The following is a 12,700-nucleotide window of genomic DNA, read 5'->3' as shown; positions in this document are numbered from 1 at the left end:
TTTGGTACATTGATACATTTCCTGTGAAATTTTCTTAATGACAATGGATTTAATAATAAAAGAAGGTACTTTGTGAATAATAAAGCTCACACTATTCTAGAAAGTTATTCTAGAAAGTGATACATAGAGCTGAAAATACAAAGAGACAATAAAAAAGATTGTTTATGCCCTTTTTTCCTGCCAGTGAATCATAGGCCAATAGTTAAGGTATTAGGGTATATAAGGGGTAGTTGAGAATTGAAATCTCAAGCAGTGAGACTGTAAACAATTACCCTATATTAGTGGTTAGATATTGAATTCCTAACCTTTCATAGTGAAGACAAATTCAAAAGTAAAAATATAAATTGAACTCGTGTCCTCCCCAAAAGGCATGATTATGAAATCCATGTATTTGACTCGATGGTGCTGGTGTGTAACCAGCTTCTCAACAACGAAATGTCTACTATATTTGCTTGTTACAGATACTTATCTAGATACTATAGATATTATTTTTATAGCTAGAAGATTTTGGGTGTGTTGAAACATTCTTCACTTTTATCAGTAGGTTCTAAGAACCTATCAGTAGTTTCTAAGTAGTGATAAGGAAATGGCAATTTGGTTTGGTTTATTGAAAGTAGTGATAACAGAAGCTTTATTTTAAAATCGTTTTCTAAATATAATGCTTGATCAGTAGCCAATTTTATATTACAGTCTAGCTTTTTTCTTTTGAGACAGAATTTTGCTCTTGTTGCCCAGGCTGGAGTGCAATAATGCAATCTCGGTTCATTGCAACCCCCGCCCCCTGGGTTCAAGCGATTCTCCTGCCGCAGCCTCCTGAGGAGGTAGGATTACAGGCATGTGCCACTACTGCCCAGCTAATTTTTTTTGTATTATTAGTAGAGATGGGGTTTCTTTCTTTTTTTTTTATGAGACGGAGTCTCTCTTTCTTGCCCAGGCTGGAGTGCAGTGGTGCGATCTCGGCTCACTGCAACCTCTGCCTCCTGGGTTCCCGCAATTCTCCTGCCTCAGCCTCCCGAATAGTTGGGACTACAGGCGCCCGCCACCACACCTGACTAATTTTTTTGTATTTTTAGTAGAAACGGGGTTTCACCATGTTAGGAGATCATGGTCTTGATCTCCTGACCTCGTGATCCACCCATCTCGGCCTCCCAAAGTGCTGGGATTACAGGCGTGAGCCACCGCGCCCAACCTAGATACAGGTTTCACCATGTTTGCCAGGCTGGTCTTGAACTCCTGACCTCAGGTGATCTGCCTGCCTCAGCCTCCCAAAGTGTTGGGATTACTGGTGTGAGCCACTGCACCCCGCCTCAGTCTAGCTTTTTTTGCAGGTCAGTAATAGTATCCATTAATGGTCACAAATTTTATGAGAAATTTATTTTTAGGAAAGTTAAAACATGGCTTTTAGGGCTGGGCATTGTGGTTCACGTTTGTAATCCCAGCATATCGCGAGCGTGAGGCAGGAGGATTGCTTGAGCCCCAGGAGTTAGACACCAGCCTGGTTGACATAGCGAGACCCTATCTCTACAAAAAAATAATTAAAAAATTCGCCAGGCATGATGGTGCATGCTTGTCGTCCCATCTATTTGGGAAGCTGAGTCAGGAGGATCACTTGAGCCCAGGAGTTCGAGGCTGCAGTAGGCTATCATGACGCCACTGCACTGCAGTCAGGGCAACAGAGTGAGGATCTCTGGAAGAAAAAAAAAAAAATTAAAAAAGAAGCTTTTAGAAAGATTGGTATTTAAATGTTCTAAATAACGTGAGAAAGCATTTTCTCTCTTCATGATGGTGTTTTTGTTGTACCGTAGCTTCATTCATTGTACCCTAGCTTCATTAAGATTACCTTTGGACATCTCCATTTAAGTTTGGCAGTTTTTTTAAGGAGCCACTTGTGGCTTAATGGCAATTACGTTTCCATCATGGGCTTTGATTTTATTTCCAGCTTTATAGGTGCTTTTCAACAGTCTTTTGTATTATAAAATGGCACTTTAAATGAACATTTAGATTTTAATAAGGTTGCTTTTCAAAAGTACAGTAATTATGCTTTCTTTAAACATTGCTGCATTTGTCTCATAATGGAATGTTTTTCATGATTGCTACATTTAACACAATTTTCTGTGATTGGAAATGGTCATCAAGTCAAAGTGAAAACTGCAATTTTCATATGTTATCTTGAGAAATTTCACTTAGAGATTTCATTGAAGTTAATTCTATGTCACTATTGTTGGTAAATGAACAGCTTTTAGGAAGCAGTTTCTGTAACGAAATTTCAAATGTTTTGAATATTTCTGTTTTATAGTTAACTGTGTAATACTTTCCTTCAGGTTTTCAAATAAAATTACTGTGCAGTTAAAGGAAAGCAATGTTATGTCGACCTTTAGTAATTGCTTGTGTGGGCCATCTATAGTCCCTGGATGGAATAATGCTTGAGTAGATGAATAAAAATACATGAATGAATTATAATATTTAGACAATGAAGATTGTAACCTTATTTTTAGCATAATTCCCTAAAGCTATTTGTGTTATATGTTCGAATACATTTCAATATGAACTTGGTAACAGTCATTTCTATTTTAAGACTTCAGTGACCTGGGAGGAGAAAATAATTGGCTCTGGTGGTTATCATTACTAGATTTTCCTTTGCTTGGAATCTAGGCATGTATCTTTCATCTGTTGGAATAAAAACATTAAAAATAATCTGTGATATATTTTATATAATCTGATTCGTTAGTAATCTAATCTTGCAATATAAACTGGGTGCATTAAGCATTTGTAGTATATTAAGCCTGGGAGACTGAAGTTTCTTTTCAGCGTTCTTATTAAGTTTATGATGATGGAAACTTTTCAAAATTTTTAATGGAAAATGATGTCCCAATTCACTCTTTTCTTTTTGATTTTAGATGGGAAATGTAAAGTCATAAGATCGGTAGGTTGACTGTGACAACTATGTTTACTTACAGAGAGAACAGGAAATGAGAATGGGTGATATGGGTCCCCTTGGAGCAATAAACATGGGAGGTAGGGATTTGAAGCAAAAGGCTTTTGTAATTTATCATTTTTGGGGGGACTGTTTATGCTGTTTGTGGTATCTACATATCAGTAAGAAACTAAAATACGGAACCAACATTTCTAAAGGTGAAATCTCTTACAGCCATCAAACTGGAATACAATACAATTATATTAAAAATATATGTCTGGGAAGAAAATTCTCATTTTGTTTTTGTTTGAAGGCTGAAAGATGTGTTATACATTCATAGGCTTAATGAAAGAAACATATAAACCAGGTTGCAAAACAGCCTGAAGGTAGTTTAGTCATTGCATTGTGTAATACAGCTCTGTCTTTGCAGTTTTAAAATCAATTTATATGCCTTCTAATTGGATTTTTTTTTTTTTTTTTTTTTTGAGGCAGGACCTCACTCTGTTGCCCAGGCTGGAGTACAGTGGCACAATCTCGGCTTGCTGAAACCTCGACTTCCTGGACTCAAGTGGTCCTTCCATCTTACCAAGTAGCTGGGACTACAGGCATGCGCCACCACGCCTGCCTTATATTTCGTATATTTAGTAGAGATGGGATTTCGCCTTGCTGCCCAGGATGGTCTCGAACTCCTGGGCTCAAGCAGTTTACCCGCATCAGCTTCCGAAAGTGCTGATATTACAGGCATGAGCCACCTCGCCTGTCCTAATTGGACACTGGAAATTGATAGTTTCCGAGTTGGAAATTGATAGTTTCTGAGTTGTGATTTTAGGTAGAGAGCATTTTATACATTTCTATCTTAAACTAGCTTTTTGTGTAACTTTGAAGCTGTTTTCCTTCACTTTAATGAATATTGAACTTTTTTCCTTTAACCTACAGTGTTGTGCACAGAAGTGCACTCAGTGTTTGTAGACTATGACTCGTCAAGGGAATTACGTGTGTTGCCAATGCATGTTTTAGAGTTGACTAAGCTTTTAAGAAAGTATATTAGCAACTTTAGTATGGATTTGCTCATATAGACAAGTTGCAAGGAAAATAATGCCAAGTAAATAACCTGAAGGAAAAACAAGTGTGGTATATCATAGGCCTTACTAAATTTGAAATTTGAAATGTCATACATTTAAAAGTTGGGTAAGGAATTAAATTTTATGAAATTAATTGTCCCACAAAAGCTGTCCCACATTAAATTGTCCCACAAAAGCTGTTATGAAGCTAGAAATCTTTACATAACTTAAATGTACATATTGTTTTAAAGATTACACTACCATGGCAAACAATATACTTAACATGCACACCCATTTACAAAATCAAGTGCGTTCTTAGCATATATAGTCTATGAAATGAAACTTAAGTCATGTGTGGAATAAACATTTTCCATGATCAGCTTTTTTTTCTTAAACTTCTGTTGCCAGTTTTTCAGTACTACTAATCAGATAATGTTGAGTCATATGTTGCTGTTTACTTGGTCACTTTAGTTAGCGAATATCTCTGGTATATGCAGGAAGCAAGAAACATGGCCCTCGCCCATAAAGAACTTAATTGTGAAATTATTACAGTGGATACGTGAAATAATTAATGAACCAAGAGCGTCTATGTTCTAAATTATGAAGCATCATTGAGTATAATGATGTCCACGTGGCCCAATATTTATGTCTTTTTTTAAGAGTAAATGCTGGGATGCTATTTAATATAATCCATGTAATTTTAAGGATTTTAGGAATAAGATTATTGTAGATTATAGGCAGTTTAAAAGGCTGTTATCATTATTAGAGTGACATTAACATCAGAGCTGAACTTTAAAATAGTATAAAACTTAAAACCATTTCTGATGGTGTAGAGATACTCTGCAATTTTATCAGAAGAAATCTAAAAATATGCCTTTAGAGTCCTTATTTAGTTAGGAATTGAAGATAACTTAAAATTTTTGTGACATTTTATTCACCAGAGGACTTACTTGCATTTTAGCACTTACTCTCCTAAAGCCCAGTTTATCTAATTTTCTCTTCAGTCTTCATTCAATGTGAGACTTCATCATAATGGTTTTGTAGAGCTATTAATCGTTATGATCCAGTTGGGCTGTTGAGAAGTTAAAACTCATAACTCATCAAGTTACATTGATGGAAAGTGGCAGCAGATTTTCTGTTGTGTCACTAGTGTGTATAACCAAGCGAAACCTACGTTATAATGCTACCTTTCTAGTAACCAGATAATGCTAACATTTTTTATATCTTTAAATTTATTTATAGCTATGTGGTGGAAGATGTGAGTACTAAAAGTAAAGCTCTAAGTTAACTACTGTTAGTTGGAAATATTATTTTTGAATTTTTTATACCCATAGTTGTGTAGTTATTTTCCGAACCCACCATTGTAAAATTACATTCCATTAAAGAGAAAGAGAGGAAAAAGAAACTTAGTTTGTTTTCTGGGGGATTGTTGAGGTAAGACGCCTCTTAGGTACTGTTCTTATATTCTCTTCATTTCTAGATTGTAGAAATTATTAAAAATAGCTATTTAGAGCTATACTGAGGGAGCAGAAATATTCTTGGTTAAAGTCTGTTTATCGGCAAGAGCATTTGGGGATGAAGGAAATAATTCCTTCCTATGAATTTGCTAGGTTTCTGGGGATTGGATTCAAAGAGCAGAAGTATGATGCCAGGGGCTGGTAGGGACTCAGCCATATAGAGATTTCAGCTGCATTATAATGTATATTTGAGAAATTGAGTTCTTATTGTCAGAAAATTGACCTACGTAATGAAATACTAGAAGAAAACCCTAAATTAGAATGGCTTTGTTATGAATTTTTAATGATGAACAAGTACTAACACTTAAAAAGGAAAAAATTTTTCAAAGAAAATGCCTAAAAATGTGTTGTATCTGAGATAATCATATATGTAGTATTACAGTGCAAACACTATTAATATGAGGTAGGTGGATTTTTTTAACGAAAAAACTTGAAATATTATCAGATTGTCCCCATTTATGGAATTTAAGCGTGTCAGAAAGATCCAGATAGCTATATTAATATTTTATCTGTATTTTGTTGCGGTTGCTTTTAAAAATAAGTTTTCTTGTAAGTCATTTCAATTTTTTGGTTTAGATTCCATATTTCCAAATAAAAAGTTAAAAAAAGAGTACCTCATGTAATTTAGCAAGTTATTCCATAAACTCAGGGAGGAAAAAAAAAAAAAAACTAAGATGAGAGGCTAGTTATAATGATCTTTATTTATATGTTGCAGGAAATGACTTCCTCTCTCACAACTTAGCATAATTTACTGCTAATATTTTTAGCCATGGGTTGAAAAAAATTAAGTGGTTTTGTAAGTGCGAATCCTCTGTTACTCATTTAAACTGTAAAATGTAGTCCCCATTGTTAGGGATTATTTGGTTTAAAAGCCTGCTGTAACAAATAATAGTGATGTCTCAAAGCTTGCAAACTGTTAGTCTCAAATGCCCTAAAATGATTGATAGTTTCCTCCTTGATTTTATGTACGTTTGGCTTGGGGATGAAAATTCTAATTCTAGAGTGTAGGTAATGCTCTATTACAGAGTAGATAATGCATATCCCATTCTTAAGGAGTGAAAATAATTTTGATAACGGTCTTGGTATATAGATTGCATAAATATTGTTAAATTTTAAATGTTTACTAAACTAAGATAGGACAGCTCTAAGTATAGATTGTTTTACATAGATGCGTTTAGCCCAGCCCCTGCTGGTAACCAAGGTCCTCCTCTAATGATGGGTATGAATATGAACAACAGAGCAACTATACCTGGCCCACCAATGGGTCCTGGTCCTGCCATGGGACCAGAAGGAGCCGCAAATATGGGAACTCCAATGATGCCAGATAATGGAGCAGTGGTAATGTATCATAAACATTGTTTTGATTATATTCGGTAATGTACACTTCTGCATCAAGGATAACTTCACACTTAATATAATTTGGTATCATTTGTTTTGGCAGCCAATGAAGAAGAAAATTTTGTGACATCATATGTTTATTTGTTACAGATAGTTTTTTTTTTTTTTTGAGACAGAGTCTCGCACTGTAGCCAGGCTGGTGTGCAGAGGCACGATCTCGGCTTGCTGCAACCTCCGCCTCCCAGGTTCAAGCAATTCTCCTGCCTCAGCCTCCCGAGTAGTTGGGGCTACAGGCGTGGGCCACCACGCCTGCCTAATTTTTGTATTTTTAGTAGAGACAGGGTTTCACTATGTTGGCCAGGCTGGTCTCAAAATCCTGACCTCGTGATCCGCCCTCCTCGGCCTCCCAAAGTGCTGGGATTACAGGCGTGAGCCACCGCATCCAGCTGAGATAGTTTTTAACTAGTCCCAGAATTAGGATTACTGTCTGTGGCATGCTGTGGTACCTCAGTATATAGCAAATGCATATGTTAATTACAGATATTTTTCTGTGCTTTTAAATTTGTTTCCATCTTTTACCAGCATTCTAATGTTCAAGCATTTTATGGTGGTGTTCTTTTCCTGTGTGGACTCCTTATGTTTGATGGGGACAGAGTCCAATATGCATGAACACATGGTTTTCAGTAAATATTTTGATAAAAATATTACCTGTCATGATTTATTGCCAAAAATTTAGCTATAAATTAACATTAAGTTTTTGTGTGTTTCCAAACCACCATTGTGGCATTCTTTTCACAGAATTTTAAATTATATTTAGTAAATTTAAAGTAGACAGTTTTTTGTCTTGATCTGAGAGTGTGAAGATATCTTTGTGTGGATTAAATACTATGAAAACAAGGTTTTTCAGTTGTAATTTTTATTATATTTAAATATATTAGTAGCAAGAATGATACCTTTTATCATTTCCATTAAAGTCTATCACTATATAAATCGGACTTTATATAGGCAAACCGTTTTCTTATTTAGTGTTTGTTTATGCTTGTTCTAAACAACATTTTGAAAGGGAAATTGTTTGCTTATCTATTTTGAAAAGGCAGTTTAGTTTTGAAACTACTATATGAAATCTTGAGGCGCCAATGCTGCTAAGAAAGAAAAAGCACTGCCTGTTAGACTCAGACCCGTCATCAGTTGTAAATCCATCGTGATCAGAGACGTTAAAAGCAATGCATTGTATGTCTTAGAGTTGAATGCAGCATTTATCATTATTTTATTTGCTTCAAATGTAGTCTTTTAAGAATTTGGAGAAATTGGACATGCTGGCAGTTGGATTTTTTAAAATGATAATTTATACAGGGAGATAAAGAGGCAGTGCATGGCTACTATGAACAGATGGCGCTTAACACAGTGATTGCATTTATTTCCTTCTGTAGAGGCTTTATTTTATAGTGATATGTTTGAAAGCTAGTAAAAACTTATACTACTTTGGTTAAGTTTTTGTGTGGCATATAATCATCAATAGAAACATAGAAGTAACATTAACTGTCCCATTTTTTATTGTCTCCCTGAAATTGTAAACTTTATTTAAATATCACCCTTGGTCTTTTTTGCACTGACATTTTACTGCTACACTTTAGGGAGTTCTGTCCAACCTTTGAGATTAACATGTATGATTATTGTTAAGTTTTTCAAAATACTTAATTCAGATGTTTAATTGTGCTTATTAGTGCATGTTATTGCATTAATTTTTAAAACTATTTTCCCAATGATAATCTTTCAAGGAAAACACTCTCAGAAGTTTCCATACTGAAATCATAATTCTCTGTGTATGTTTGTATTAGTGCTTTCTATCTTCGAGGAATTGATGTAAAAATTTTTTTTAGAATGTTTAGTTTTAAAAAACCGAATGTGATGCTGCTCCCCAGTTTTATTTCTCTTGATTTTTTTAAAAAAGTATTTTTCTTACAAAAAATTAGCCAGGCGTGGTGGCAGTCACCTGTAGTCCCAGCTACTCAGGAGGCTGAGGCAGGAGAATGGCGTGAACCCGGGAGGTAGAGCTTGCAGTGAGCTGAGATTGCGCCACTGCACTCCAGCCTGGGCGACAGAGCAAGACTCCATCTCCAAGAAAAAAAAAAGTATTTTTCTTACATAGCATAGTTTCATGCAATATAAACTTTTGAAAAAAGGAATCAGAGCTTTTTTATAATATTGTTTAGGCTTAAGATTACATTTGCTTCTGTCACGAAATCAGTTCTTTGTTCTTGAAATTGGGGCATAGCATTAGCAATATGTAAATCTTCAGATGCTGCATTTTTTTTTAAAAAAAACATAGTAACTAATTAAATTGCTCCTTTCTTCCTTCTATGTGTGATCCTGATTCTGCTGGACTTTCTGCCGAACTTCATGACACCACCACTTGGGATTTTGCCAATTTTTCTTGTCACTTATATTTGGCGTGTTCCAAATGGACTTCATATTCTATTCCTTATTGTGTGGTATCATAGCACAATGACAGATTTCCTCAAGGACTGCCATCTCGGATGGGTTCACCTATGGGGAGCAGAACAGGTTCTGAAACCCCTCAAGCACCAATGAGTGGTGTAGGTCCTGTGAGTGGTGGTCCTGGTGGCTTTGGTAGAGGAAGTCAAGGGGGCAACTTTGAAGGCCCTAATAAGCGTCGTAGATACTAAACATTCGTTCACTCCTGGCTATCTAGAAAAAAAAAGTCAGTGGTATGCCTTTATACTTTTCCCTGTTATCTGGAAGAAATGGTTTTATTGTTAATGTATGTAGACTTAAAAGTTTTTTTTTTTTTTTGTAAAACTTGAGGTTTTTGTATTTTTCTTTATTCATGAGCTTTGTAGATTAGAATGGTAATGATGCTCATCATTTTGAATGTTGAAATGTGTTTGTGACTTTAGCTAAATATAAGTATTCCGTAGTACTGTGAAATCTATGTAGTTACTTAATCTCAATAAAGAAATCATTTTGGATAATTTAAAACTGTTATTAGTGGTATTCTCTTATGGTCTTACTAAACTTTGCTGTAACAGTAATGCTTTGGTTGCTTTAACTAATCCTATCATTAAAAATGAAAATCATTTTGCTTTTCAATTTGTGCAAGTAGCACTGAAGATAGAAGCTTAATTAATGAAAGCTAATGTCAATAAGGGGTAGATAGAGTAGTATATGTGGGGGTGGGAGGGTATGGGAGTTTAATTTGTATAAACCACTGATGTTCTGTGAAATCGGAATTTGCACCTACATTTCATATAGATTCTGAATATTCAGGTATTCTGAGACAGATTATTAAGGATATCTTTGTCCTGTGCTGATTTTTCCAAATAAATCTTTTTCATCTTGAAAAAAACTGTTTGAAGGCAAATCTCTTTTACTTGTAAAAAATAATGTCTAGTTTTAAACATATCTGCCATTATTTGTTTGGTTTCAATATCTAGACCTTACCCAATTATTATCATACAGTTAGTGTTAAACATTCTTTAAAATAAAACAATACTGTTGGGTTGGCTGTGAAGTGAGGATTTGTTGTGTGATTTGTGGTGAATTAGGCATTTCTTGAGATTGTAGGTTTCTACAAGTATTAAAAGATGGCTTGACTCTGCATTGTTGTAAATATTTCCCCAAAGTTTGGACATTTCTCCAGTAAAACTTGACTGATGTGTTAGAACCATTTGTCTCCAAGGAATGGTGGTGTTTTTTTTTTTTATTGTTTGTTTGTTTTTTTCAAGATAATGCTGAGACATCCAAGGAGTACAGTTCAAGAGGTGATTTTAAAAAGCAGAGAATTACTTGAGAATGGCTACAGTCATTGGAATCTGATTAGCTCCCTTTACTATCAAATACCTATTTTGATTTTCAATACTAGGGATAAACTGATTTTATCACATTATAATGTTTATTGCAAAACAAAGTCATAACTATATTTAAAAATGTATATGTTGGTCATGTTTATTTAAAAATACATTTAAGGAATCATATATGACTCATACCACAAATCTAATTCATCAGACACTGATCATAGCATAGCTATTTCTCATAAAACATCACAATGGTTTGCTATATCATGCTTTCAGCACCTTTCTGAAAGATAATATGCTATTTTAAAATAAACAGTATGTAAATAGTGGTGTCTGTTTTCCTGGAAGGTATAGTATGGAAAGAAATAATTTAAATTTTGTATAAAAGCAGTTGGTTGTAAAGCATAATTGATGCATTCTTTTATAATAATTAAAATTTTCATATATACTCTTTCATGTTCTGTTATTTTTTTAGATACACAGCGTGGATGGAACCATTTTCTAAAATTTGCGGTATTCATAGGCTTTTGTTTTTGACAGTTCTTTGAAAACATGATTTGGAGATTGTAAAATAATAGTCAAAGGCTATTCTCATGTTTCTCATAAGTATTAGGTGATGGAGAGTGGGATTTGCTTTAATTTGTGACATTAAGTGGGATATGGGGAGTTTTAACATTGATTACAGTTTTTCAGTGATATCTATTGCACTTAAATCTACCTTTCCCATCATCTATATTTTATCCGTATAGTTCTCAGGTAATGTTTAGCATTGTATTTCACTTCAAAGCTGAAATATGATTGGGAGAAACTTGATCCTTTGATGTTAAACCAAGGTACCTTTGGCCAAGGCTGTGAAATTCTGTATGATTCATTCAAGAACACTTGAAGGCCAGTGCACAAAAAGATGTCTTAATCTCCTGAACATCCTAGTGTCCAGGCTCAACTCTGGCACCAAGAACAGAGTTCTACACAAGTTTTTCCTGGCATCAAGAAACTCCTTGTTCCGGCTTTACCAAGTTTACGCTGGGAGCAGTCAGCTTCTGAGTGACAGTCAAGTGGAGCATCTCTGAACTCCCAGTTATTCCGTGTTTTTAGTGTTTTTGTATAGTTAAACTTTGTGGCTGGTTCAGTCAATTTTTTTTCTTGTGAATTAGTATACCAAGGAAGATTTTTGAATATCATCTGCTTAAAAGTGGTAGATACAAAAATAAAGATCTGTATAAACAAAAAATCTGTATTTCCAAATTTCCTCTTAAAAGGCTACCAACCACATTCGATTAAGGGCCACAACAACTGTCTAATTTTAACTTAATTACCTCCTTTAAAGACCTATTTCCAAAGACAGTTACATTCTGAGGTAATGGAGGTTAGGACTTCAACATACTGCAGAATTTTGAGGGACACAGTTCACCTCATAACACCATGCTGTATTGATTGAATTGGTGTAATTTATCCTATTCATTGAGATAACTCATACATTTTCCTTCCTGCAGTAGCCTTCTGCTTTCAGGCCCTCCTCCATCATCATCCCCATCTGTGACCTGGCCTCATATAGGTCACAGATATGACCCTGATAACATGGAATCTCATCACTGTGGATCCCCTTCACCTTCCCAACACCTAAGCCACTGTCTGTCCTCACCTTCAATCCTTTGTTGAAATCAAGGATATGCCCTCCTTTCAAATGCCATGCCTGGGTTCCTGTTGAAAACAATGAATTGGGCCGGTGTGGTCACTCATGCCTGTAACCCTAGCACTTTGGAAGGCTGAGGCGGGTGGATCACCGAAGGTCAGGAGCTCAAGACCAGTCTGACCAACATGGAGAAACCCAGTCTCTACTAAAAATACAAAAATTAGCCGGGTGCTGTGGTGCGCACCTGTAATCCCAGGTACTTGGGAGGCTGAAGCAGGAGAATCGCTTGAACCCGGGAGGTGGAGGTTACAGTGAGCCGAGATTGAGCCACTGCACTCCAGCCTGGGTGACAGAGCAAGACTCCATCTCAAAAAAAAAAAAAAAAAAGAATATTGTAAAGGAGGTGGAAGAAAGATAAGTGT

The 12,700-nt window shown here is 35.4% G+C and overlaps 1 protein-coding gene across 1 annotated transcript in view; it reads left to right on the top strand.

The window, feature by feature from the left end:
* LOC134737999 (paraspeckle component 1-like) overlaps positions 1-11,756 on the top strand; it is a 30,425-nt gene extending 18,669 nt beyond the window's left edge. Inside the window, exons 2-4 of the mRNA XM_063650535.1 lie at positions 2,958-3,015; positions 6,661-6,830; positions 9,332-11,756. Coding sequence (XP_063506605.1) covers positions 2,958-3,015; positions 6,661-6,830; positions 9,332-9,517 — 414 coding nt within the window. The 3' untranslated portion in view covers positions 9,518-11,756. The remainder of the gene's footprint in view (positions 1-2,957; positions 3,016-6,660; positions 6,831-9,331) is intronic.
* Positions 11,757-12,700: the final 944 nt, after the last annotated feature.

This window comes from Pongo pygmaeus, chromosome 14 (assembly GCF_028885625.2).
Source record: "Pongo pygmaeus isolate AG05252 chromosome 14, NHGRI_mPonPyg2-v2.0_pri, whole genome shotgun sequence".
Classification (NCBI taxonomy): domain Eukaryota; kingdom Metazoa; phylum Chordata; class Mammalia; order Primates; family Hominidae; genus Pongo; species Pongo pygmaeus.
The sequence above is the reverse complement of the archived record's forward strand: the minus strand, read 5'-3'. Positions and strand labels throughout refer to the sequence as shown.